At 30.7% G+C, this 26,110-nt stretch overlaps 1 protein-coding gene across 1 annotated transcript in view; it reads right to left on the bottom strand.

Annotated features, from left to right (window-relative positions):
* The window catches only part of LOC111632935 (RB1-inducible coiled-coil protein 1-like), a 210,015-nt gene that overhangs the window by 116,575 nt on the left and 67,330 nt on the right, over window positions 1–26,110 (bottom strand). The window contains exons 9-13 of the mRNA XM_023377452.1: window positions 22,485–22,655; window positions 19,006–19,190; window positions 10,979–11,190; window positions 2,753–2,823; window positions 1,196–2,110 (exon numbers count right to left, since the gene is read on the bottom strand). Of these exons, the coding sequence (XP_023233220.1) occupies window positions 1,196–2,110; window positions 2,753–2,823; window positions 10,979–11,190; window positions 19,006–19,190; window positions 22,485–22,655 (1,554 nt within the window). The remainder of the gene's footprint in view (window positions 1–1,195; window positions 2,111–2,752; window positions 2,824–10,978; window positions 11,191–19,005; window positions 19,191–22,484; window positions 22,656–26,110) is intronic.

The raw sequence follows: 26,110 nt of genomic DNA, 5'->3' as shown, positions 1-26,110 counted from the left end.
TCCTTACACTAATTACAGTTTGATTATGAACAGTATTTAATTTTTTGGCTGCATTTGTAGCATTCTCATCACTTAAAAATAAAAAGTATAAAACATGTCTCTTATATTCATCTGTTACTTCCATTTTAACGAAAATAAACAACTGAAATGTTCCCAATTCTGAACAGTATTATATGAATGAGATCCAATTTAACACTTCAGTGTAAAAAGTATCACATTAGACTGGCATTTTTAACAGCAAAACAAGATCATAAAATACACACGAACTTATGGACTGACCTAATAAAAACCATTTATTATTTAACGTCCATAAAAATTATGTTTATATTAATGATGTCTCCAAAGTACAGTGAATTTTTCGCAAAAAAAATAATTTATCAGGAAGCGCGCAAACGCCATTTAATGACAAGCTCCACAATGAAAACAAGCTTAAGCAATGGCATAGTTGAACGATGCACACTCGGTAAGTAATCCTACAATTTTTTGTTTATAGCATAGTTTATATGGATTATTCCCAAAAAATTATACATATTTTGGAAATGTTGAGTCAAATTAGTCGAGAATCAAATAATTTTATGGAAGAAACATTTCAAACAGCCGTAGTCTGTAAACTGCATACGTGCCGGGCTGTGATTGGCTGGACTCGTAGAAAATGGATTCATAAAAACCGGAACATATCTACCATGTTATGGGGGGGTCAACTGTATTTTATTTATATGAGCTTTAATTTTTGTAAATATTTTCTTTTAATTGTATATAAAATGTGTAAAATAACACACAGTAAATATGAAAATTACAAATTAAAATTTCAAATTTCTGTTTAAAAAAATATGACAAATAGGATAAATAAAATCATTCCACTATTTTATTTAATATTCCAAATGGAAGAAAATGATAACTGTAATAATTTTAAACAGCATTGTAATAATCAAGCAATTATGACACAATCTAAAACAATGAGTAATAAATCGAAATAGAATTTAAATGAAATCAAAATAGCTAAATTCTAGATAAATCAAAACAATCTATCAAAGAAAGAAAAAATAACATTAAAATTACATGGAATTTATTATATATTAATTGAAATATGAATTTAAAAATTTAATTTAGAACTTCTTGAATAAAATTCAAAAGCTATAAATTTCTTAAGGCAAGACTAGTGAAAACACTTAAGTCTTCCGCCCGACAAACCAACCTGTACTGATATTAGAGTGGAAGCTTTATCTTCTAACTGTCGCTGAAGTTCTGCAATGAGAACATGATGAGACTTCATTTTCTGACTTCCTCTTGTAGTTCCATTACTTTCAGTATAAGATGATGGCATTGATTCATCAATGAAGAAATCAGCTGAAAAGAATTCTTGGGAATTTGAAGTGCAACACTCTGGAGATATCATGGAATGTGATGCTGGTAAATGAAGATCTCCATCACTATATGTTCTTGTAAGTAACATCATTTTGCCATTATGACTTCCAAGTGATTTATTTTCATTTTCTTCTTCTTGAAACCTAGCTTGCATAGAAGATTCTTCACCTGCATGCATACCCACCTTTATAAGATCACTAGGACTGTGGTCTTTTGGTAAATCTCCCACTTGTTCAAATTCTTCAGTATCAGAATCTCCTCCATGTTCTTCTTCAATTGGAGAAAATGTTTCTTTCTCTCGAGCCGTATCGTTTGGCTGGGTAACTTTATCTTCTGAATCATCATCACGTTTCTTTCTTATTGGAGATTTCATTTGAAGTTTTAAAACTTCATTATCAGTACATTCAAATGATTCACTTGATGGACTTGCTTCAGAAGCTAAACTAAGAATTTCTTTATCAATTTCTAAAAAGCAGTCTCCTGCAGCAAGTTCCTGAGCTTCTATTAATTGAGGAAGAGGCTCTAAAAATGTTGGACTTGTCACACTGCCAGTTTGTAAAACTCTTGATAAAGAAACATCACCACCAACTATAGATTGATTTGAATTCAAAAATATTGTTGGCATATCACTTTGAAGAGGAATTTTCAGATAATTAGCTAATTCAGGAAGTAGTTGCCTCAATTTTTCTATATCCTCCATTTCTATATTTGGCAAATTAGCATCAAAGAGTGCTGGTGGTTGTACCTATAACAGAAAATTTTAAAATTATCAATACAATGTTTTCATAAAGTTTTATTAAATCAGTTTAACTAATAAACATTCTAATAAGCTCATATTTTAAATAAGTAAAGTAAATACTGATAGAAAGCATTAATAGAATAAAACAACAAATTTCAACGCTTTTTATATCAAGTTTTTATATGTTTCAAATGTCATTGTAAATGTATTTTATCTTATTCTCACATTCTTGTTATGTTTGGGGTTTTATTGGGGAGAGGAAATCCTTCATCTGCAAGACATTTCCTAATGTATATTAAAATAAATAAATAAATATTAATATCTTTCAGTTTAGAAGACAAATTAAAAATTATTAACGTAACAAATTTCCAAATTAAAATCCACATTATGAACTTAGAATAAACTGTTCAGATTTATTCAAAGTTCATAATTATTGTAAAATTTGATAGTTATGAAAATATCAAGTATCATCAGATCTAATGATGATAACATTATTCAAAAACTGAATTATAATCCTGTTTCCAGATAAGTTCCAAAAAAATAAGTGATTATTTTAGTCTTTACAAATATATATATATGTATAAAATAGATACAAGGGATGGATGGAATAGGAGTTTTTGGCTAAATACCAAATAAGTTTATTGTTACCAAATTCTGAATACTTGGCCAAATATCAGCTGATTTATTTGAAATTTCCTGAAACAGAAGGTTTAGACAGCCTTAGAATAAGAGGGAGCATTATTTGAAGTTTTATAGATTTGTTTATCACCATTTTGCTATATTTATGTTCTTACTCATGATATTTGTATATATCATTGTATTTATTTAATTATTTTATTTTGTATTTAATATTTTTCTTTTTAATTATTTATTTCTATTTTCTATGTTTTATCTAATATATTTGCTATGTTTAATATATCTTATCTAATATATGTTTTATCTAATATACAGGGTGTTTTATTTTTAAACTGACGGTACTCTGAGACATCTGTAGAGCAATCTAACAGCTAGATTGTCGCCAAATTTGGGATAGTGACTAAGGACAACATGGGAAAGAGATTCCAAGAAGTAAAAAAAGTAGTACCCAAATTCGCCAGTAGGGGTGAATTTGGCACTTCTGTAGCAAAACAGCTAATAATTTGCATATTGCGCTGGTAACACTTCAAAATCCAAATTCACCATGGCGTGGTCAACAGCAGTACCAGCTAATTTGAACTTAAAAGACAAGGACAAAAGTTGGAAGCACATTCCGGTCGTCAGCAGAGTTCAACGTGCATCTTTCATTACCTCAGTGTGCGTTGCTTGTAAAACTTTATTATCTTAACCAATCGAGCGCACTAGGTGCTCTTTGTGAGTTTAGAACCCGTAACAACCTGAGCAAAGATCCTCTATCAATTAATGTATTAAAAGACTTGATAAAGAAATTTGAACAGACAGGATCCTTAGCAGTTCAGCCTGGTAGAGGGCAGAAACTGGTGTCTGCACAGACAGTTAGTGATGTTGTGACTGCACTTGTTGAAGGTTCTAACCCCCCGGATCTAACCCCATGTGACTTTTTCCTGTGGGGTTACTTAAAGTCCAAGGTCTATCTTGGTGGTGTCCTCAACTTGATGACCTTGAAGGACAACATTTCTCGAACCGTGATGAACATTCCTGCAGACATGTTACGTTCGGCCATAGAGAACACGGTGTCCAGAATGCAATGTGTTGTCCAGCAGCACGGTGGTCACATTGAAGGAGGGAGAAGGTTATTTGCTGAGTAATTAAACTTTCGTTATTGCACTGAAACATCTGTCTGATTATTCATTCATGTGTTTGTTAATTGCAGCTGGGTTTTATGCAAATTCTTAGCTGTTTTGCTACAACAGCGCCAAATCCACCCCTACCAGTAAATTTAGGTACTACTATTTTTTTCTTCACGGAATCTCTTTCCCATGTCGTCCTTAGTCACTATCCCAAATTTGGTGACAATCCGGCCATTAGATTCCTCTACAGATGTCTCTGAGTACTGTCAGTTTAAAAAAAAACACCTGTATATCTAATGTGCTCTTGCACATGTAATTTACTATGTGAATTTGTAATTTTCAAATGTTTTTAATTTCAAATGTGCTTCCTGTTCTATATATTATATTCCATTCTAGAACCTGAAGATAGGCATTATACATAGTTGAAAATGTTTGTTCCGTTAATAAATGTTTTATTTATTCTTCTCCACACACCAGAATGTACTAAAAATAACTCTTACTTTAAACCTCGTAACCGGAGTGAATGTATAATACTTCCGCAAACGTTTTTGACGCCCCTCCTGGGTTCTTCTTCAGGCTTTTTTTGATAAATGGTAAACTGGACGTTGAAAATCGAACATTTTCTTTTGATTTGTTTACCTTTCGAATCATCGCACATATATTGTGATGATTCGAAAACGTTTGCGGAAGTATTATACATTCACTCCGGTTACGAGGTTTAAAGTAAGAGTTAGTTTTAAATGTTTTATTTTTACTGGCAAAAAACATTTTATATAAAATAATAATAAAACAATATAGGCATGATATTAATAAATATTCAATTTTCAACAGAATTGGAAGATTCAGCATCTAAAATTTCAACTATAGTTTCTATTATTATGAAAAAATTATATATTGAAATCATTATACAAAATTGCAGTCCAACTTAAAAAATACAAGAAATTTGTAGAGGAATATTGTTTAATCTCTTCTTAGTCAAAATATTTACTAAATATTCACAGTTTTTACAATTTATAATCTAAATCAGTATTTCTCAAACTGTTTTTTTATACACTCCCTTCCAGACTAGTATTTTCGTGAAATTAAAAATAATTATAAAATGAAGAGAATGTAGTTCAAATACATTTTGTTTTTCAATTTTAATTTTTAGACTGAATTAACAAGTAAATAAAATATAATTACAAAATTTGGTTCTAATCATTTTAAAAAAACACATTGCTGTTTTTAAGTAATCTCTCAGCCTATTTCAATCACCAATCCATCCTCTGTAGTGTTAAAATAATAAAGAAAAATGAAAGTAATAAAGTAATATATTTTTAAAATACTTTTCAAGATATTTCTAAATTATTTTTTTTGATGCAATATAAAAAATTATCAAATTTTAAGTGGAATCTCATCACAGCCAAGTAATAAACTGATCACAGTTTGAGTAGCATCAATTCCTGTCAAATTATCTAAATATATAAAATTGCTTGTCCTGACTGACTGAATGACTCACTCATTCACTCACTGATTCATCATCACCCAGAGCAAACCGCTTAACCTAAAGAGCTTAAATTTGGTAGACAGTTAGGGTACGTCATGGAAACGCACACTAAGAAGTGATTTTTCGAAATTCCCCTGCGGGGAGAGAGGGAGAGGATTAAGGCTTAACCGGAAGAATGGCTTCTACTGTACAATTTTAGATGTGGTTTTTTTTTTAATCTGCGTTGTGGTAGGGTATGCCATGAGAATGCACACTAAGAAGGGATTTTTCAAAATTCTCCCACGGGTATAGAGGGAGAGCATTAAGGCTTAACCGGAAGAATGGCTTCTACTATACTACTTTAGATGCGATTTTTTGTTTTTATCTGTGTTTTAGTAGNTTCTTGAGAAAAAGCCAATTTTTATGTTTATAAAATATTTTGAATGAAAAATATTAAAATACTGTATGTACAAATAAATCATTTTGAACACTTCTTTTTAATATTTATCAATAAAAATATTGTTTTGGCATAAAGAATGTTAAATTTTAACTGACTTAATTTTGTGAACACATCTTTTTTATTTATATGGTTATCTTAAGGTCAGTTTTTGCGCTAATGTTGCTAATGCACCATTTGAGCAAAAAAAAATTGTTAAGGAAAAATTTTCTGTTAGCAAACCCTTTGTTAAATATTTTGAATATCACCACTGAATACAGGTCTCTAATTGGTTTAAAACTGGCATGTGCATTGTTCAGTTCTTGGCTGTAAAATGCATGCCTCACTCTCTCTTGCTAGCATGACTGCTCTGTCTGTGAATTCTGTCAACAGAGTGTGTACACTCATATCACTGCGCTAGCAAAGGGATAACTGTGCGGGCATGAAGAAAGGGGCTGGGCATTTGACGTCATAGTGTGTGCTAGTGCACATTTGCTATTATTTTGCTCTCACAAAGCTGTAGTTTGTGACGGCTCTTATAAAATATATTTGAAGAAAAATGTGAAGTTTATAATAGGAAAATGTAAAATGAGAATTTGTCAATGATCTTTGTTGAATAATAAATAATTATTATTTATTATTCAATTATTATTATATATTATAATATATATACAGTGGGTGATCGGTTAACAAACATAACCCGTTCCAAGACTTTGTTCGCTATCCAAATTGTTTGTTAACCAATTATCGATTTACCATAGGTTTTAATGGGAATTTAATTAATTCGTTCTGGAGACCCCCAAAAATAAAAAAATATATATTTTATTACTACGTTTATTTATATGTAATAATAAAAATACATACATACACAGTCTTGCATTTTTATTAGTCATACTTTTCCATTTAAAAGGGTTAAAGAATCTTTTGTAAGGGTTAAAGAATCATTTGTAAGGGTTAAAGAATCTGTCTAATGTCAATTGCTTTTCTCTCTTCTTCAGGATTTTTCGTAAGTAATTAATAGCATTGCAATTGTAGAAATCCCTAAGCCTCAACCTGGTTTGGATGCCATTCTAAGACTGTTGTCCTGACATCCTCCCAGTTCTTCAAAGAATCTTTAATTAATAACAGATATCAACATTAATCCTCTTTTTCATAATAAAACATATCTCGCCAAGTTTCTTGGTGTTATTCATTCAAGAGTTCTTGGCATTCTTCTGTCATCAGATCCATTTCAGGTTCCATTATGAACTCTTCAATGTTCTTTATTTTGCTACTCCTTTAGCTGCTTGAGTCTTCTTGATTATACAGTATTTTTCTTAAATAAGATTGAACAGCGGCCTACTGTAGACCTGTTTACGCCATACTGCCCAGCAATATTAGGCATCTTCTACCCACTCTCTACCTTTGCTATTATACTCTCACCTTTTGAGAAGAAAAACAGACACAAAACTTAACAAGTGCCTACCTGACAGTCTCGCAAATACATAAAAGAATTGTATTGTCAGAAAAATAAAAGGCTGGAATTACAAGGAAGAGTTTCAAAGTTCAAAGAAATACTATCCGATTGGTATATACCGGCTTGAGGGTCAGTGTCGACGTCTCCCGCACTCCGAAAAGTTTCGAATTGTTGCCCAAAGACAAGGGAAGACCAATCAGTTTTCATTATTTTATGTCGCTTCTCCTTGTGTTTGTTCTGTGGAGTGTTCATTATCCGATCATGTGTTCGTCATCTGAACATAAAAATCTTTCACGAAAGTGTTCGTTATCTGATCTGTTCATTATCCGATCTGTTTGTTAACCGATCACCCACTGTATGTATACAGTATATATTGAATATGAATATTATACATAAATTTTACTATGTCATTTATAGAAGTGTTACAGCACATTCAATTTTAAAACAAAAATTATAGTACATTAAGATTACATAAATATTGAAATATATCTTAAAAATTTAGATCTTACAATACAACATATACAGGGGTTGCTCTGGAAAATTTAAAAATATTACCAACCATTTGCCAGTTTTAAATGTTTTTTTCTACTTCAAATTATTTATCACCACCAGTTTTACTTAGTAATTAATGCAGGTGCTGATAGCCTTTATCAGTTTGATGTCTGAAAGCAAAAGTAATGTGTTAAGCTGTCAGTTACAAGGAGAGAACCAGATGTTCAGGTTGCCAATTTGAAAGAAACCTAGTGAGCATATAGGCCTAAACACAAACAGCTCCTTGTCCAAATAATAGGACCCACTTCTCAAGCATTTTCTAAAAATGGTCCTTTGAAAATTTAGTTTTTAGTTTATAAGTCTTTGACAGCCGATTGCATAGACAACATTTAGAGACCAACGGCAGTTTACAGATCGGGTACACTGCTGTTCAGAAAAATTTCATTGCAGAGATGGTGTTTCTCACCTGCCACAATGTAGACAGCGATTAGAAACAAGTTATTTGACCTATTTTCTAGACTCACTCGACAGCAGGTTTAGAGGGCTTTTCAATTCGAGTGGTAGTTTTGTTCGTGCAAAAGTTTAGATAAAAACAGATATCGTTCCTTTGATGAATGTTGTAAACGGTACGAATCGGCAAAATTATTCATTAATTAATTGCTTGGAGCAAAAACAACAAAATTAAATACTTTAAATTTGTTTTAAATGTTTCAAATTTCAATATTCAAATGGATGAAGACTTAAAAGTTTAATTAATTTAAATCAGATGCATTTATTTACAATTCAAGTATCGTGTCGGTTATAAAACATTAATTAATTTCGGAGTCATTGTACTATTAAACAAACGAGACAATTTTAATAATTACAGAAATCTGTTTATAGATATAAAAAAAATATAATATTAATAATAAAATATTTAAAATTATTCATTTTGATAGTTATGAAGGGCGACAGTAATAAGATGTCGAAATAATTTCTTAAAAATCTATTCGGAAGACGTATAAATTTTCTAATTATGGATTTGTTCATATTTTAAACTGTATTGGCGACGAAATTAAATATTGAAATGAAAAAGGATTGTCATTAATTGCCAAACAATGGTTTTGATGGCCTTAAGATTTTATTTCTGGAAGCTTTTGGAATATAGCTGGCGACCATTTCTGATGTCACAAACAAATAACCTGATTGGCCAACCGACTCCTAAAACAGGGGAGTAATAGCAAAGTAAGTAAGAGCCAATGTTTTGCCAAAGTTCGTTTAGAGAATGGTTAGAAATAGATGATCATCGTCTTTGAAACGCATTTTAAACCACGGTTCAACCAGCCAATGTCTATAGGCCGTTCTGCTGATAAACATCATTTAATGTAAACTCTGTCTCTGCAATCGGCTGTGAAAGTTTCATGTCTCTGAGCAACAATAGCCAAGTAAATAAGATACTAGGCACTGGAGCTAGATAATGTAGATCTGGACTGTAATTTGGAATTTTAGTTTAGCTTTGATTTTGTGTATGTATAAATTTAGACATATTTTGTGTAAATTGACTTTTCCCTGGGATGGTTGCATTCATTAGACACATTGTTGTAGTGTTGGATGCTGAATCTTACTGCAGGCTCTCTATATCTATTATGCTATGAGAATAAAAAGAATTGTGTTAACAGTTTGTTATGTACTAGATATTCTTATCCTCAACATAAATTCATTTTTGTTTGTAACCAAATAAATAAGTTTATAGATAAAATCAATGTAACTGCTTTAATTTAAAATTATAATAAATAATCATAATTCATTCTTGTCATTCATATACAGTGGAATCCAGTTTATCTGGCTCAAACAGAACCAGGCCCAATCCGAATGACCAAAAATCTGGATAATCCAGAAAATTTGTTAATGACATCAATAACAGTTTAGAAGTATTGGGTTGTTCGGAAAGTAATTTAGTTTTTTTCCGTANAATGCAAAAATAATGTTATACTTTTAGACAAAATCATCAAGATAAAAAAGAAAAATTATTCATTCAAAAAAATTTATTTTAAATTGACAATTTCAAAAAAGACATAATGATATCATATTAAGATTGTATACTTATGTCAATTTTAACACTGAAAGATATTCAGTGTAAATGATGACAGTATTATATGTTACTAAATATAAAATTCTAGAAGCAGCAAATCATAGCAGAGCAGTTCCCAAATAGGACCACCAATTCTTATAGTGTCATGTAAACTCCTTTACATATATATTTTAAACTAGAATAATAATGTTTAACAATTTTTAAAACATTGAAAAAATAAGTCAACACAACACTTGGATGATCTTCTACAGAAAAATACCTTCCAAGACTTTCTATGGAAAATGAGCTCCTATTTATATATTACATATACAAAGAAACCTGGAAAACTCCACCTGTAGCCATTTTGTTGGTGAGGCACAGACCTGCAACTAACTACCAGTGTTTCAACTAACTTACCTTGTAAAATAGATTTAAACATTAGAACATGATATTATACTGCATAGATAATAGATGAGTGTCATGTGGCAAGAATTTGCATGAAGGGGACTTGGATGTAATCTTATACTAGTTGTTTTTTCACTTTTATTTTCATGCACTTTTTACTATTCTTTTATGTAAATCCTTCCCCTTGACTCTTGATTACCAGGTTGCAATTAGCAGTATACAATATATTATATGTTCTAATGTTATCAAATGTCTAAATCTATTTTACAAAGAAACAAAAGCTCATCTACATCTAATAACCTAGCATATTATTACATTTGCCAAAGATTGCATTTTAAGCTCAGTGCTGTTCAAAAAATGTTTCCACTTATTAGCCTGTAAAAAGAATTTTCTGTTTAATATACTAAGTATGAGTATCAATGTGTCAAATTAACCCTTGAACATAGTGACACCCTCAACATCTCATAGATGAATTATCAGAATTGAACTTTAATATCTCAAACAGCCTGAAATATTTCATTATTTGGAGATTTAAATAAATTTTGATAGATTTTCCTGATAATGAACTTGATGTCTTCCTTTGATTAAATCTTTTCCAACTTTTTGAAATCAAACAAACATTCTAAAGTTCTAGTCAAACATTTCATGTTAGTATTAAGTGAATCAACTATTCATTCAGTGAGATCATCATAACTTTATATTAGATACTCATTATATAAAGCTCATTATATATTACATGAAACAAATAATAGCTTGGATTTTCTAACTATTTAATATGTCATAACATTTAGATATTTGATATTTAATAATTTATCACTTAATAACATAAAAAATATAATTTCTGACATACCTGTACAAATAATCTAGAAAAGTTTCTTCTTCTAACAACTTCGGCTACTGCAGTTAAATAAACTTTTGGAGCTAGATGAATTTGTTCAACTACTTCCAAATACTTTTTTAATCTCTTTAATATATCATGATACATCATCAATCTATTTTCTACATCACATATAGTTTTCTCTACAAACATTATCCACCTAAAAACAAATTATTTAAATCCTTATTTTAAATATTTAAGATAAAATTCAATTGTCATTATTTTTTATTTATTATTATTAATTTTTCTGATTTACATTGTAGAAAAGTCAATCATTATTCTTTCATTAATATGAACATTTTAGAATTGATTATACATTAGAGCCGTCACAATCTACAGGAAGCAGGAGCTAGTGTACACTTGCTTGCACTCCAAAGCCACGCCTTCTTTCCCCCCAAGCTATAAGCCATTTTTTTAGGTAAGCTGTAAGGAACCAAGTCCGAGCGTTATTTTTAGTTACTTTTATTTTTGCTTATTATTCTATTTTGTTTGGGGCTTATGTTTTGTTAGGACGAAGGTTTCCTCACCATTCACCTTAGAAACTTAAAAATAGAAGAGAAACCAACTCACCAATGAGAGAAAGGCACTGTAGAAAAAACTCGCACACACTTGTGTTCCCGAGCGGAAAAAAGTAAGTCCGCACCAAGAAAAAGGGGGGAGAAGACCCCACAAGCACAACTTAAATTCGCTAAACCTTAAAAGAATAAAACATCCCGAAAATTGTCAAAAAGAATAATGTAAAAGGTTAGCAAATATTGTCAGAAAAATAGGCTGCCAGACAAATAGAAAAAGTTTATTGTTAGCAAATAAGTATGTAAATGAGGGAAGTGATTGCAGTCAGAATTGTGATGTCACCTCACAGTATAAAGACTGAACGTCAAATGAAGACGAACGAGGTGAGCTTCTGATAGCAATGAGCTTGGTGAGCTTCGAAGCAGTGAACGAGAGGTGTCCGATAGGATAAAATAGTTCCAAGGCGATTTTGAAGTTATTCGATTTGTGGATCGACGAATAGAGAAAGTCTTGAGAGTTGAGGAAATAGGTTCCTAGTATATTGAGGTGATGATTAGGATCTTTAATTCATAAGAATTATTGTACATAAATTAAGTCTTTGATTTTGTCAAATTCCAAAGGAGAATAGAATTAAGTTAGAAACTAGATTGATTTGAGTTTTGTCGGGTTGATTCTTATTGATTTTCATTGAATAAATTGTTATTTGATTTTTACTAAATTTTGTAAATAGTTTATTACTAGAAATTAATTAAATATTTAATTTATTATTGACAAACTTGGTCATTATTTAATTTCGGTGCACGCTAAAAGTCCAGGTCTGGCACACTAACGCAAATCCACGTAAAGTACCCATTAGGGAACGGCTATTTCAGGCACACAGTCGTGTCGATAATCGTTGGAAAGTCGGAAAAATAATATAGTACTTTACAAAGCTACACGAGCATGAAGCAGCCACAATCTACACAATGTTTGTTCATATAAAAGTGCTACATCATGGGAGATTAGTGACTAGTGTTGCCACCAGGCTGGTTTTTAAATTCATGATCCGGATTAATATTTTGTCCGGTTTTCATGGAAATTGTGAAACTGTAATGAAACAAAATAAATTTAAAAAATATTTGCGGGTATTTTGCAAATATTAGGTTTGTTCCAATACAGGCAGTGGTGATATTCAGCGGGTTCGCACAGGTTCGGCCGAACCCGTTGTTAACATTTTCAAAGTTTTCCGAACCCGTTGTTAAACACACGTAACATTTCTCAGTGGTTTGTTTCTTTTAAAAAATATATTAAAATATACGTATTATACTCTGTAACACTACTAAACTAGAGCCTTATACCCCNTAGTCCTAAAGGAAATATATTATATTTTTTCTATTTGTGAATTCGTCGTGGCAAATTTATCTTTAATATATTTATTTATTTAATAATAGTACTGGCCACTGCTAGAGACTTTTTTAACTCATTTACATTGGACGGCGAACATGTAGCCTCAAATAAAAGGTCTGTATCACCGTAAATTTGTTATTGCCTGCAAAGTGTGTGAAAGGACAAATGAAGATTGACTCAATTATATATATAGTCCCAAAGGAAATATATTTTTTCTATTTGAAAAATTAGTCAGGTTGTAATTTTACGATGCGCAATTCAGTTTTTGCATAAAGCATTTCATTAATTTAATTTAAGAATTGGTGTCAAATCGGCACTATAGCACGCATGATTTCTGGTTTCAATTTTCCCGCCAGTTGTTACTAAAAATAGCTGCAGTGATGGCACGCACTTCTTCACTTATAATTGCATTATTTTAAAGCGAATAACTTCTACAGAACTCAAATTTGATCCAAAAATAATTAAGTTTTTTCCATTGGTATTTTTTAATCATTTCATATCGTTTGAAATGGTGTCACTTTAAAAATTATTTAGACCTTTATAGTCAAATATTTTAATACTTACAAATCATATTTTTAGTAGAACTTTAAATAATTCAAATCTTATATATTCCAAATTTTAAACATGAAAGTCAAAAAACAAAGTTAACATGTTTTAGAAATCCTCTAAAATTATCACATATTTCAGTTTTAGTGGCATTTTACATTTAGACATGTGTAAGTGTGGAATATTTCATTAAACAATTTCATTTTAAAGCCTAAAAAGTTTAAATAATTAAAGAAATGAAAACAAATGCATAATATTACTGAACACAAAACTGGAATGCTAATTTAATTTTCAAAAATAGACAATTCTCATTTTTTAAAATTTACACCAATTAATTTATGATCTATACTGGAATCAAGATATATTATTCAAAAAATACAGGTTGTTTCATATTTCTTCTTATAAACCATAATTTTATCTAAGTTAAACTGTAAATAAAAAAATTAATTTTATGAAGCATTTATGCTATTGTTATTGTGAAATGATTCTAAATTATGGATCTTCCAAAATAAATGTTGCCATTTTAAATTACTGTACATATTATCTGATAATTATGTATAAGAATATACTTTTCTGATTGATTTGAGCGAGAATTTCTGCAATACAGACTCAGTTTTTTTAAAAAATATATAAATTATTATAATATATATACAGTGGGTGATCGGTTAACAAACATAATCCGTTCCAAGACTTTGTTCGCTATCCAAATTGTTTGTTAACCAATTATCGATTTACCATAGGTTTTAATGGGAATTTAATTAATTCGTTCTGGAGACCCCCAAAAATAAAAAAATATATATTTTATTACTACGTTTATTTATATGTAATAATAAAAATACATACATACACAGTCTTGCATTTTTATTAGTCATACTTTTCCATTTAAAAGGGTTAAAGAATCTTTTGTAAGGGTTAAAGAATCATTTGTAAGGGTTAAAGAATCTGTCTAATGTCAATTGCTTTTCTCTCTTCTTCAGGATTTTTCGTAAGTAATTAATAGCATTGCAATTGTAGAAATCCCTAAGCCTCAACCTGGTTTGGATGCCATTCTAAGACTGTTGTCCTGACATCCTCCCAGTTCTTCAAAGAATCTTTAATTAATAACAGATATCAACATTAATCCTCTTTTTCATAATAAAACATATCTCGCCAAGTTTCTTGGTGTTATTCATTCAAGAGTTCTTGGCATTCTTCTGTCATCAGATCCATTTCAGGTTCCATTATGAACTCTTCAATGTTCTTTATTTTGCTACTCCTTTAGCTGCTTGAGTCTTCTTGATTATACAGTATTTTTCTTAAATAAGATTGAACAGCGGCCTACTGTAGACCTGTTTACGCCATACTGCCCAGCAATATTAGGCATCTTCTACCCACTCTCTACCTTTGCTATTATACTCTCACCTTTTGAGAAGAAAAACAGACACAAAACTTAACAAGTGCCTACCTGACAGTCTCGCAAATACATAAAAGAATTGTATTGTCAGAAAAATAAAAGGCTGGAATTACAAGGAAGAGTTTCAAAGTTCAAAGAAATACTATCCGATTGGTATATACCGGCTTGAGGGTCAGTGTCGACGTCTCCCGCACTCCGAAAAGTTTCGAATTGTTGCCCAAAGACAAGGGAAGACCAATCAGTTTTCATTATTTTATGTCGCTTCTCCTTGTGTTTGTTCTGTGGAGTGTTCATTATCCGATCATGTGTTCGTCATCTGAACATAAAAATCTTTCACGAAAGTGTTCGTTATCTGATCTGTTCATTATCCGATCTGTTTGTTAACCGATCACCCACTGTATGTATACAGTATATATTGAATATGAATATTATACATAAATTTTACTATGTCATTTATAGAAGTGTTACAGCACATTCAATTTTAAAACAAAAATTATAGTACATTAAGATTACATAAATATTGAAATATATCTTAAAAATTTAGATCTTACAATACAACATATACAGGGGTTGCTCTGGAAAATTTAAAAATATTACCAACCATTTGCCAGTTTTAAATGTTTTTTTCTACTTCAAATTATTTATCACCACCAGTTTTACTTAGTAATTAATGCAGGTGCTGATAGCCTTTATCAGTTTGATGTCTGAAAGCAAAAGTAATGTGTTAAGCTGTCAGTTACAAGGAGAGAACCAGATGTTCAGGTTGCCAATTTGAAAGAAACCTAGTGAGCATATAGGCCTAAACACAAACAGCTCCTTGTCCAAATAATAGGACCCACTTCTCAAGCATTTTCTAAAAATGGTCCTTTGAAAATTTAGTTTTTAGTTTATAAGTCTTTGACAGCCGATTGCATAGACAACATTTAGAGACCAACGGCAGTTTACAGATCGGGTACACTGCTGTTCAGAAAAATTTCATTGCAGAGATGGTGTTTCTCACCTGCCACAATGTAGACAGCGATTAGAAACAAGTTATTTGACCTATTTTCTAGACTCACTCGACAGCAGGTTTAGAGGGCTTTTCAATTCGAGTGGTAGTTTTGTTCGTGCAAAAGTTTAGATAAAAACAGATATCGTTCCTTTGATGAATGTTGTAAACGGTACGAATCGGCAAAATTATTCATTAATTAATTGCTTGGAGCAAAAACAACAAAATTAAATACTTTAAATTTGTTTTAAATGTTTCAAATTTCAATATTCAAATGGATGAAGACTTAAAAGTTTAATTAATTTAAATCAGATGCATTTATTTACAATTCAAGTATCGTGTCGGTTATAAAACATTAATTAATTTCGGAGTCATTGTACTATTAAACAAACGAGACAATTTTAATAATTACAGAAATCTGTTTATAGATATAAAAAAAATATAATATTAATAATAAAATATTTAAAATTATTCATTTTGATAGTTATGAAGGGCGACAGTAATAAGATGTCGAAATAATTTCTTAAAAATCTATTCGGAAGACGTATAAATTTTCTAATTATGGATTTGTTCATATTTTAAACTGTATTGGCGACGAAATTAAATATTGAAATGAAAAAGGATTGTCATTAATTGCCAAACAATGGTTTTGATGGCCTTAAGATTTTATTTCTGGAAGCTTTTGGAATATAGCTGGCGACCATTTCTGATGTCACAAACAAATAACCTGATTGGCCAACCGACTCCTAAAACAGGGGAGTAATAGCAAAGTAAGTAAGAGCCAATGTTTTGCCAAAGTTCGTTTAGAGAATGGTTAGAAATAGATGATCATCGTCTTTGAAACGCATTTTAAACCACGGTTCAACCAGCCAATGTCTATAGGCCGTTCTGCTGATAAACATCATTTAATGTAAACTCTGTCTCTGCAATCGGCTGTGAAAGTTTCATGTCTCTGAGCAACAATAGCCAAGTAAATAAGATACTAGGCACTGGAGCTAGATAATGTAGATCTGGACTGTAATTTGGAATTTTAGTTTAGCTTTGATTTTGTGTATGTATAAATTTAGACATATTTTGTGTAAATTGACTTTTCCCTGGGATGGTTGCATTCATTAGACACATTGTTGTAGTGTTGGATGCTGAATCTTACTGCAGGCTCTCTATATCTATTATGCTATGAGAATAAAAAGAATTGTGTTAACAGTTTGTTATGTACTAGATATTCTTATCCTCAACATAAATTCATTTTTGTTTGTAACCAAATAAATAAGTTTATAGATAAAATCAATGTAACTGCTTTAATTTAAAATTATAATAAATAATCATAATTCATTCTTGTCATTCATATACAGTGGAATCCAGTTTATCTGGCTCAAACAGAACCAGGCCCAATCCGAATGACCAAAAATCTGGATAATCCAGAAAATTTGTTAATGACATCAATAACAGTTTAGAAGTATTGGGTTGTTCGGAAAGTAATTTAGTTTTTTTCCGTAGAAAAAAACAATATTTTCATAATAAATAAATATTTTATTGAATTATATATCGACCATTTTGGTCAAATACCTGTTGTCATCGTTTCTGGTAGTAGCATGATTTCACATTCATAAAAGTTTTGATTGTTGCTTACAAAAAACTGATCCAAGTGATTTTTGACATTGTCATTTCAAGTAAATGTCTTACAGCTAAAAAAAATTTGTATAGACTGGAACAAGTAATAATCTGAGTGTGCTCGATCTGGCAAATATGGTTGGTGTGATAGCATCCCATCTAAGTTATAACAGTTTCTGACCAGTTACCAAACTTGTGTGAAATTTGACATTATCGTAGTAAAACACTACACCTGTTTTGTTGATCAATTCTGGCCACCTTTTCTGCTTGATGATATTACTCAATTTGTTTACTCGATGGCAGTACACTTTCGAATCAATTGTTAAATTGTCTGGCAAAAGCTCCAAAAAAAAATTTCCTTAAAATCCCACCAAAGAGACCATCTCTCTTTAAGAACACATGGAACCCATATATTGAGCTTTGAAATGAAACCAATTTGTTTCAAGTAATCATAAATGGTTTAATTTGACAAATTTAATCTCTTAGTGATTTCACGTGTTGTTATTCGGCAGTTTGCTTCAATCAGTACCTTTATTTTTTTGTTTTCAGTGGCTTCAACTGGCCATCCAGAACATGGTGTATCTTCAATATTGAAATTGCCAGAATGAAATTTTGTAAACCAGTTTTGGCACTGTCATTCTGTCAATACATCTCCATACACATCACACAATTTTTTTTCTCACTTGAACAGCATTCTTACCTTTTCAGTAATAAAAGAGCAAAATATGCTGAAAATGCTGCTTTCGATCTTCCATATTTGATGGGACACAAAAATAAACAATTGCACAAAATCAAACAAAATTTTTACAAATAAACCTTAAAATGCTAGCTGTCAAAATATATAATGATAATATGGTTTAGAATGAAAATGGTGGGAAAAATATGACTAATCCGTCTAGTGGTGAAAAAAATGAAATTATTTTCCAAACAACCCAATAAATTTTATTTTATTTACTGCACACTATATATACTTTTACAACAATAACAACAGTATAAAGCAAAAGACATATCTACATACAGTATTAGTTTGTTGTCTTCTATCAGCAGACACAACACATGTATAGTACATAAGTTTCCTGACCACTTGTGCAGGGTAGAACTTCTCTTTATGACTTTTTCAAGGTCTACCAGAAATTAGGCTTAGTGCTCCATAGAGAAACCAAAGGACAAATTTGAACCAAAGTAATTGTGATATACTGTACTGTATTTTTGTTACCAGATCCTTGTTATAAAGTCACAGGTGTTCAAGATTGGCATTGAGCCAAGAGAAAACACTATTCTACAGCTGCAACATTATCCTCAGGCAAGAATGTACTACTTACAAGCTAGTTCTTTGATTTTTTTTTGCATATATAGGTTTACTGTATGTCTATCTTTCTTATTCCAGATAAACAGGATTCCACTGTATGTTACATTAAGCAAATATAAGTTAATAAAAACAAAAACTCAACATGTCAACAGTCAATAATAGAAACAGTAGAGACAACTTTAATAATTTAGCACATTTATGTTTTAATAATAAATTTAAATATCTTTACCTTAATCTAGAATGTAAATTTTCAGATAATTCCTTTTTTGCACGTGCACAACGTCGTCTTATATCTCTTAGATTTTGATGATTAATTAATAACATTTCAAGTTGTCTTTGATGACTTATACATAAATCTGGTAAAATTGACGGATCTCCAAGTTTTCCAGCTTGATTTTGATTATTATGAAAAGCCTATAAAATAATTTTTTTGTTGTTAGTTATATAAATGATAAAAATGTTTATTAAATATTAAAAATTTACATTTATTTTACATTAATTTTTCCTAAATATTTTATTAATAAAATCATTGTCATATATTTCACCAAAAACTGATTTAAAACTAAAACTGCTAGTTTAAGTTAAGCTTATATAGTAATTAAATAGTTAAACTAAACTAAAAATTAATGTAATAATAATAATAAAATTAATATCACTGTAAAACAAATTTTTGTCAACTGAATAAAATGTCCAATGAAAGAGAGCCATGCCAATATTTCAAAAGCTGTTAAAGTAGGAGGAATGCTCATAAAACAATTCCACTTCAAAACTTTTAACAGGGTGTCCAACAATTTCCAATTTCCCTGAGATTCCCAGTTTTTACAGGATGAAAACCTGCATTTTTCCCTGACTGATTAAAACAACTTAATGTAGATATTAAAAACAGTTCAGTTTATTTGATGTTACCAAATGAAATCCACAGTTGTAAGGCTGTTGAATTCCCTTTATTATAAAGTATGACTAATTTTTTTCGTTTTGATTAATCAATTTATATACTGTTTCTTCAAAATGTGCAGATTGCATATCACATACAGGTTTAACATGACAATTTTATTAAAATATGGAAATTCAAATTGACACTGTCAACCTTATAATGTAAACCCAATACATTTCCCAAATTATGCAATTTACATTAAGTAAATATCACAAAATAAACAAAATAATCATACTAAATTAATTATAGAATAAAGTAACACCTTTTTTTGCAGTTCTTGCAATTGTTCATTAATTAATTACCCCTTAAGCCCATATCCTGAGATATCTCGGGCATGGACTTTAAGGGGCCATTAAAAAAAGCCTTGACTTATAACTTTTCCGGAAATGTATGGATCAGCATATATACATCGCTATCTATGATCTGTGCAAATTTCATGAGTTACTTTTGCCACAAAAATATTTTATGACAATTTATTAATTAGGTAATTAATTGCGCTATTGTTTTTTTATGGGAGTTTTTTAATCAAATTAATCATTCTAAACTTCTATTTCACAGGTTTGACTTTGGTAAATTTTTTAAAATGCTATTGGATGTATTTTATGACATCAGCAGGTTTTTTTGTTTTTTGTTCAGTAGAATTTTTTCCCCATACCTTTTTTTCGGTTCCCTCGTAATTTAATAGCATTAAAATTGACAATATTGTGTTATATTTGAACAGATGCAGTAAGTTAGCTCCCCTCCTGCTTCGTGATATCTTTTTGTATTTGACCAAACAAGTGGTTTGGTCCTCACCGGTTGAGTGCATCTACATATTTATTGTAAATACGTTATAATGTTCTCTATTTATATTTGTTCAAACTGTATTAGTCATTGTTTGTTGTCACCTGTGTTATGTGCATCTTGTATATAATTTGTACATATGTTTTCTGTTTTGTATTTAATAAACTACCGATGAGCGCCCTATGATCCTATCATCACCCTGCCCTCCTTTTCATCACTTGCTTTCTTCTCTCTTCTCTTCTTTCACCATCTTTTCAATCTCCTGGTCGTACCTTTGAGTGGAACCAGGAGGCAGCCCCTTCTTTCAACTAGTAGTAATTGCAGTGTCCCCTCCTGCTTTAGACCAATATTCCCCTGAAGCGTACATGAGAACTACCCGGGAAAGCAGACTCCAGCTGTTCTCAAGGTCAACCAGTTTGTAAACTATTTGTAAAAACACTTTTTGGAGGGGTTTTTATTTCACGGGAATTATTTCCCGGAAATTCTTTCGGATGTCAGATTCGCGTTTAAGCAGAAATATTTGTAAAAACACTTTTTGGAGGAGTTTTTATTTCGCGGGAATTATTTCCCGGAAATTCTTTCGGATGTCAGATTCACGTTTAAGCAGAAATAATTATTTCATACAAAAAATTTATTTTTTGTGGATTTCTTAGTTGCATTTGAATCGGAACATGGGTAGCAAAAGAGTTAATGTCCCCAATCTCCTTATTAACTTCTGTACAAATTATCTTTTTCTTAGCTCTTTTGCCATTTTTGCAACCAGAAACTTCTCACTCCTTTCTTTTTCTTACCTTATTTCTTCCAGTTTAAAAGCTACAATAGCTTACTTGTATCTCTGGGCTGCATTTCAAGTTGCATGGATCAACTGTTTTGATATATCCAATTTCCCAATCCACCAGCTGACATGAACTACATTATGTACTTTCCTGTAAACTACAAATGGTTCTTCTTTTTGGTTTGCCATTAATCATTCTTTGTTGATGGAAAATCCACATTCCATATCAGCATTATCATGGAACACTATTAAAATCATCTTCACAAATGTTTCAAATTCTTTTATTTCATCAAATTGATGTGGCAGATTAAGCCAGAAAGAATCAAACCTGTTATGCTGTCTGGAGTAATGTTTAATTCCTAGGGACGACAAAATGTCTTTGTATTGCTTAGCAGTTTTATCAGCTGTAGAAACATTTATCCAGTTCTTAGCCACAAGTTTCTAACATAATATGTAGCAGTTTTGTGCTTCCATACATAAGCTGAATTTAGGCACAACAGTCCCTTCAGAACAGCGCAGTCATTTCAAAATTCTAATATCTCTGTCAGTTACACCCTTCTTTCTAACTTTTCTAATTGCATCTTTTGTGGCATACCCAAGGTTTACTGTATGTACTGTGTAGAGATACTCTGTAACCATCAGTAATTAAACTCACAGAATGTTTTAATTTACTACCTGCAATTTACAATCACAGGATTGGAACAGACTTATATTAAAGAAAAAAGTGACAAGAGTAAAGAAATTAGTAAGCAGGAAACGAATTTTTTTAAAATTCTTAAAAGTAAAAAAATAATATGAAATGTTTTAAAATTGGTTTTATTTAATCATATTTTTTTGTTTTAAATATCTATTAAGAAAAAAATCAATAAATTTACTAATATGTAAAAGATGCTCAAATATCTATTTACACATTTTTAAATGTATTCTCTTCTTAATATATGTATTATTCTCATCTTTTATTGATATGAGGCAGTTTTTATTTGCCTAATGAATGTTCATTGAGCAAAAAAAAAATGTTTGTATGAATTAGATATTTATATAGTTATATATTTAATAGTTCATAACAGTGCTTTGATATTTAAGCATTTTCCATTTATTTAGTTGAGTTATCTTAAAAATCAGTTTGTTTTGAAATTATCTTTACAGTAAACAAAATAACAATAAGAAAAATTATTTCAGATATTCAGTTTATCTTACAAACTATGTAAAAAATTACCTGAGCTAAATCTCCTTGTTCAGTTTCATGACGTTTTGCTGAACACATTAATGTTTCCAAACCCATGAGACGTTCTCCTAAACCTTTAACTTCTTTCATTTGAGAGTTATCTACTGCCTCAAGAGCTTTCTGTATCTCCACATGCAAGTTGTCAAATGTATTCTTATCAATCTAAATTTAAAAATTTTACAGTAAATTTCTAAAAATCATAAAATTCCAAACCTTTACATGTGTATTTCATCATATATTTTAATACATTAGATCTATTATTCTAATTCTAATGAAAAATAATACTATTTTTGATTAACTCTTTAGAGTTAATCAAAATAGAATACGGATAAGCTGAAAAGCTACAATATTTATATTAAGCTTTGTAATCAAAAGATTGATATACAGTGGATGATCGGTTAACGAACATAATTCGTTCCAAGACTTTGTTTGCTATCCAAATTGTTTGTTAACTGATTATTGATTTACCATAGGTTTTTATGGGAATTTGATTAATTCATTCTGGAGACCCCAAAAAATAAAAATATATATACTTCCCTACTATATTTATTTATTTATATGTAATTATCAAAATACATATATACACAGTCTTACATTTTTATTAGTCATGTTTTTCCGTTTGTGTTTGTTAAGGAATCTGCCTAATGTTGATTGCTTTTCTCTCTTCTTCAGAATTTTTCAGAAGTAATTAATAGCATTGTAATTGTTGAGATCCGTAAGCCTATTAACCTCAACCTGGTTTAGATACCATTCTAAGACCATTGTTCTGACATCCTCCCACTTCTTCAAAAGATGTTTAATATCAGATATCGCCATTAATTCTCTTTTTCAGAAGAAAACATATCTCGCTGAGTTTCTTGGTGTTATTCATTCAAGAGTTTTTGTCGTTTTTCTGTTGTCAGATCAGTTTCAGGTTCCATTATGAGCTCTTCAATGTTCTTTATTTCTCAGATGTAATTTTTGTTACTCCTTAAGCTATTTGAGTCTTCTTGATTATACAGTATTTTTCTTCGATAAGATTGAACTGTGGCCTACTGTAGACCTGTTCAAGCCATACTGCCCAGCAACATCAGACATCTGCCCACTCTCTACCTTTGTTATTATAATCTCACTTCTCAAAAATAAAAACCCATTTTCGCACAAATACTATAAAATAATTGTTTCTGTCAGAAAAATAAAAGGCTGGAATTACAAGGGAGAGTTTCAAAGTTCCTAGGAATACTATGATCAGTATACACCGAGTTGAATGTCAATGTCGACGTCTCCTGCGCTCCAAAAAGTTTCAAATTGTTGTCTGACGACAAGGGAAGACCAATTGGTATTAATTATTTTATGTTGCTTCTTGTGTTTGTTCTGTGAGGTGTTCATTATCCGAACTTGTGTTCATTGTCTGAACATATAAATCTTTCGTGAAAGTGTTCGTTATCAGATCACCCACTGTATTTATTAACAACAATTTGAATTTAAGACAGTTATAAGAAATATTTTTTCCATCAAAAGATTCATAAAAACATTTCTTGTTTATACTATTTAATATAAAATATTTTCCTACCTAAGTATTACTCATTATTACTTTTATTCATGATAAAGTATAATGTTTCTAAACAATATTATATAAATACTGAGATTGCTCTTGGCTACAAAATCAGAGTCAAATTGACTTGCTTAGTCCAAAAAGTCAACTCTTAAAAGTTTTGAGTCACAGTAATTTTTTATAATGTTAAAAACAATGTTTAAAAAAGAAAACACCTATTTTACTCATCATCTTCAGACTCTTGCTTTGTTGATGCATATTCTGCAAATTAAAAATTATTTTTCTTACCATGGCAAATGATTTTTGGAAAATAAAGTATAAAGAAATATCAAATTCGTAAAAAATCAAAAAGATATATTATAAAATTGACTTTTATTTTTCAATTTATACAACCTTTTTCATATTTTCAAATAGTTTTGTTGCTTTTTTCATATGAAAAAAGCAAAAGAATTAGAACCATCCAATAATTACATGTACAATTTTTCAGCTACTTTGTATCCCTTTCCTCCCTCTTTCACTGTCATGTACAATGATGTTAAAAAAAAAGGTAGAATTTATTCTTTCATTTATTCTAGAAATAATTATGAGAGTTTTTCTCGTTTACTTACAATAAAAATAAAACAAAAAACTGTTTATATATTAAAAATAAGTTGCATCATATATTTTTGTGTTTCAAACTTACTTTTCTTAGTTGAGAAATATCATCTCAATTTATTTCTGCTTCATAAAAATGCAAGTGTGTGCTACTAAACTATTTGAAAATCTGCACTTTTTCAAAACAGATTTTTAGACATTTCTTTAAGTAAGGTTGAATATAAATGTCTTTAAAACGCTTTAGGCCAGGGCTTTTTAAACTATGGATCACAACCCTATTTGGGGTCACTTAGGGAAATCTTGGGGTCATGAGATTTTAATGCAAAATATTGAAAATAATTTGTGAGAGTTTGAAAATGGCATGCTTTGTGTCATAGGTTTCGTGAGTTGCACTTTGTGTCACTTCTGGTGCAGCAAGACAATGATTCAGCAACACTGTAGTGTAAACTAGTGTAGTACTGTCACTTTTCAGTGTATTCAGTTGTCTCTGTTCCATTATAACACAAGAGTGAACTGTGGTAGTACACCATTATTGTTTTTGCAAATTTGTATATATCTTTATTTTATATTTTTTGAGTCGCGAAAAAAAAATCACAATTATAAGTGGGGTCGTGAATAAGTGGGGTTAAGAAGCACTGCTTTAGGCTAAAAATAAAAATTAACATTATGTTTAAGCAGTTTAATGTTAAATAAACCTGAATATTGAATTATAAACTTCACTGATAGCTGTCTGATTTAAGTTTCAATTATAAAATCTTCAAAACAAAGATTATGTAAATTATATTATAATCATCTGTTTTTATAAACCATTTTACACAATACTTTTAGAAAATCTAATTGACAATCAGAAAACTGAGATGTTAAAACACAAGGATGACTGTGTTTAAGGCAAAATAAGGTACTCATAAATTTTCATGAGTGGATAGATCTGGTCTCATTGACTTCACCAGCTAGTTGGTCTAATAAATGCTTGGCTGAATCCATAATGAAAATATTAGGCGCAATCTTTCAAGAGTAAATTGCCTCCTGGGGAGATTTTAATGTGAAACTGGTCTCTATTTACGTGGTGTGTTCAAAAAGTATCAGACCTTTTTTTTTCCCGCGTAAACCAATGATGCGTGAGAGGCCTCCTTTGATGGAGTTGTGGAGGGGACAGTCATGCACAGCCCTGAATTTTTTCCCGCCTGCAGGAAGCATCAGTCGTTGGCAATCGGCCTATGAGTGACTCCTTTAGTGGAGTTGTGGAGGGGACAGTCATGCACAGCCCTGAATTTTTTCCCGCCTGCAGGAAGCATCAGTCGTTGGCAATCGGCCTATGAGTGAGGTCAAGTAGTGCGCTCTCATCGGATTCCACTAAGCTGGAAAATGACTGAACAACGCGAGCAGCGATATTACATCAAATTTTGCCAAAAACCTTGGCGATACCCAAGCGTAAACCATTCGCAAGATTCAGCAGGCTTTCGGGGACGATCCTCGAGGCCAAAAAAAG

This window comes from Centruroides sculpturatus, unplaced genomic scaffold, assembly GCF_000671375.1.
Source record: "Centruroides sculpturatus isolate CEXI.00-Female unplaced genomic scaffold, Cexi_2.0 scaffold676, whole genome shotgun sequence".
NCBI classification, from domain to species: Eukaryota; Metazoa; Arthropoda; class Arachnida; order Scorpiones; family Buthidae; genus Centruroides; species Centruroides sculpturatus.
Note: the sequence above shows the minus strand (reverse complement) of the source record. Positions and strands in the feature narration are given on the sequence as shown.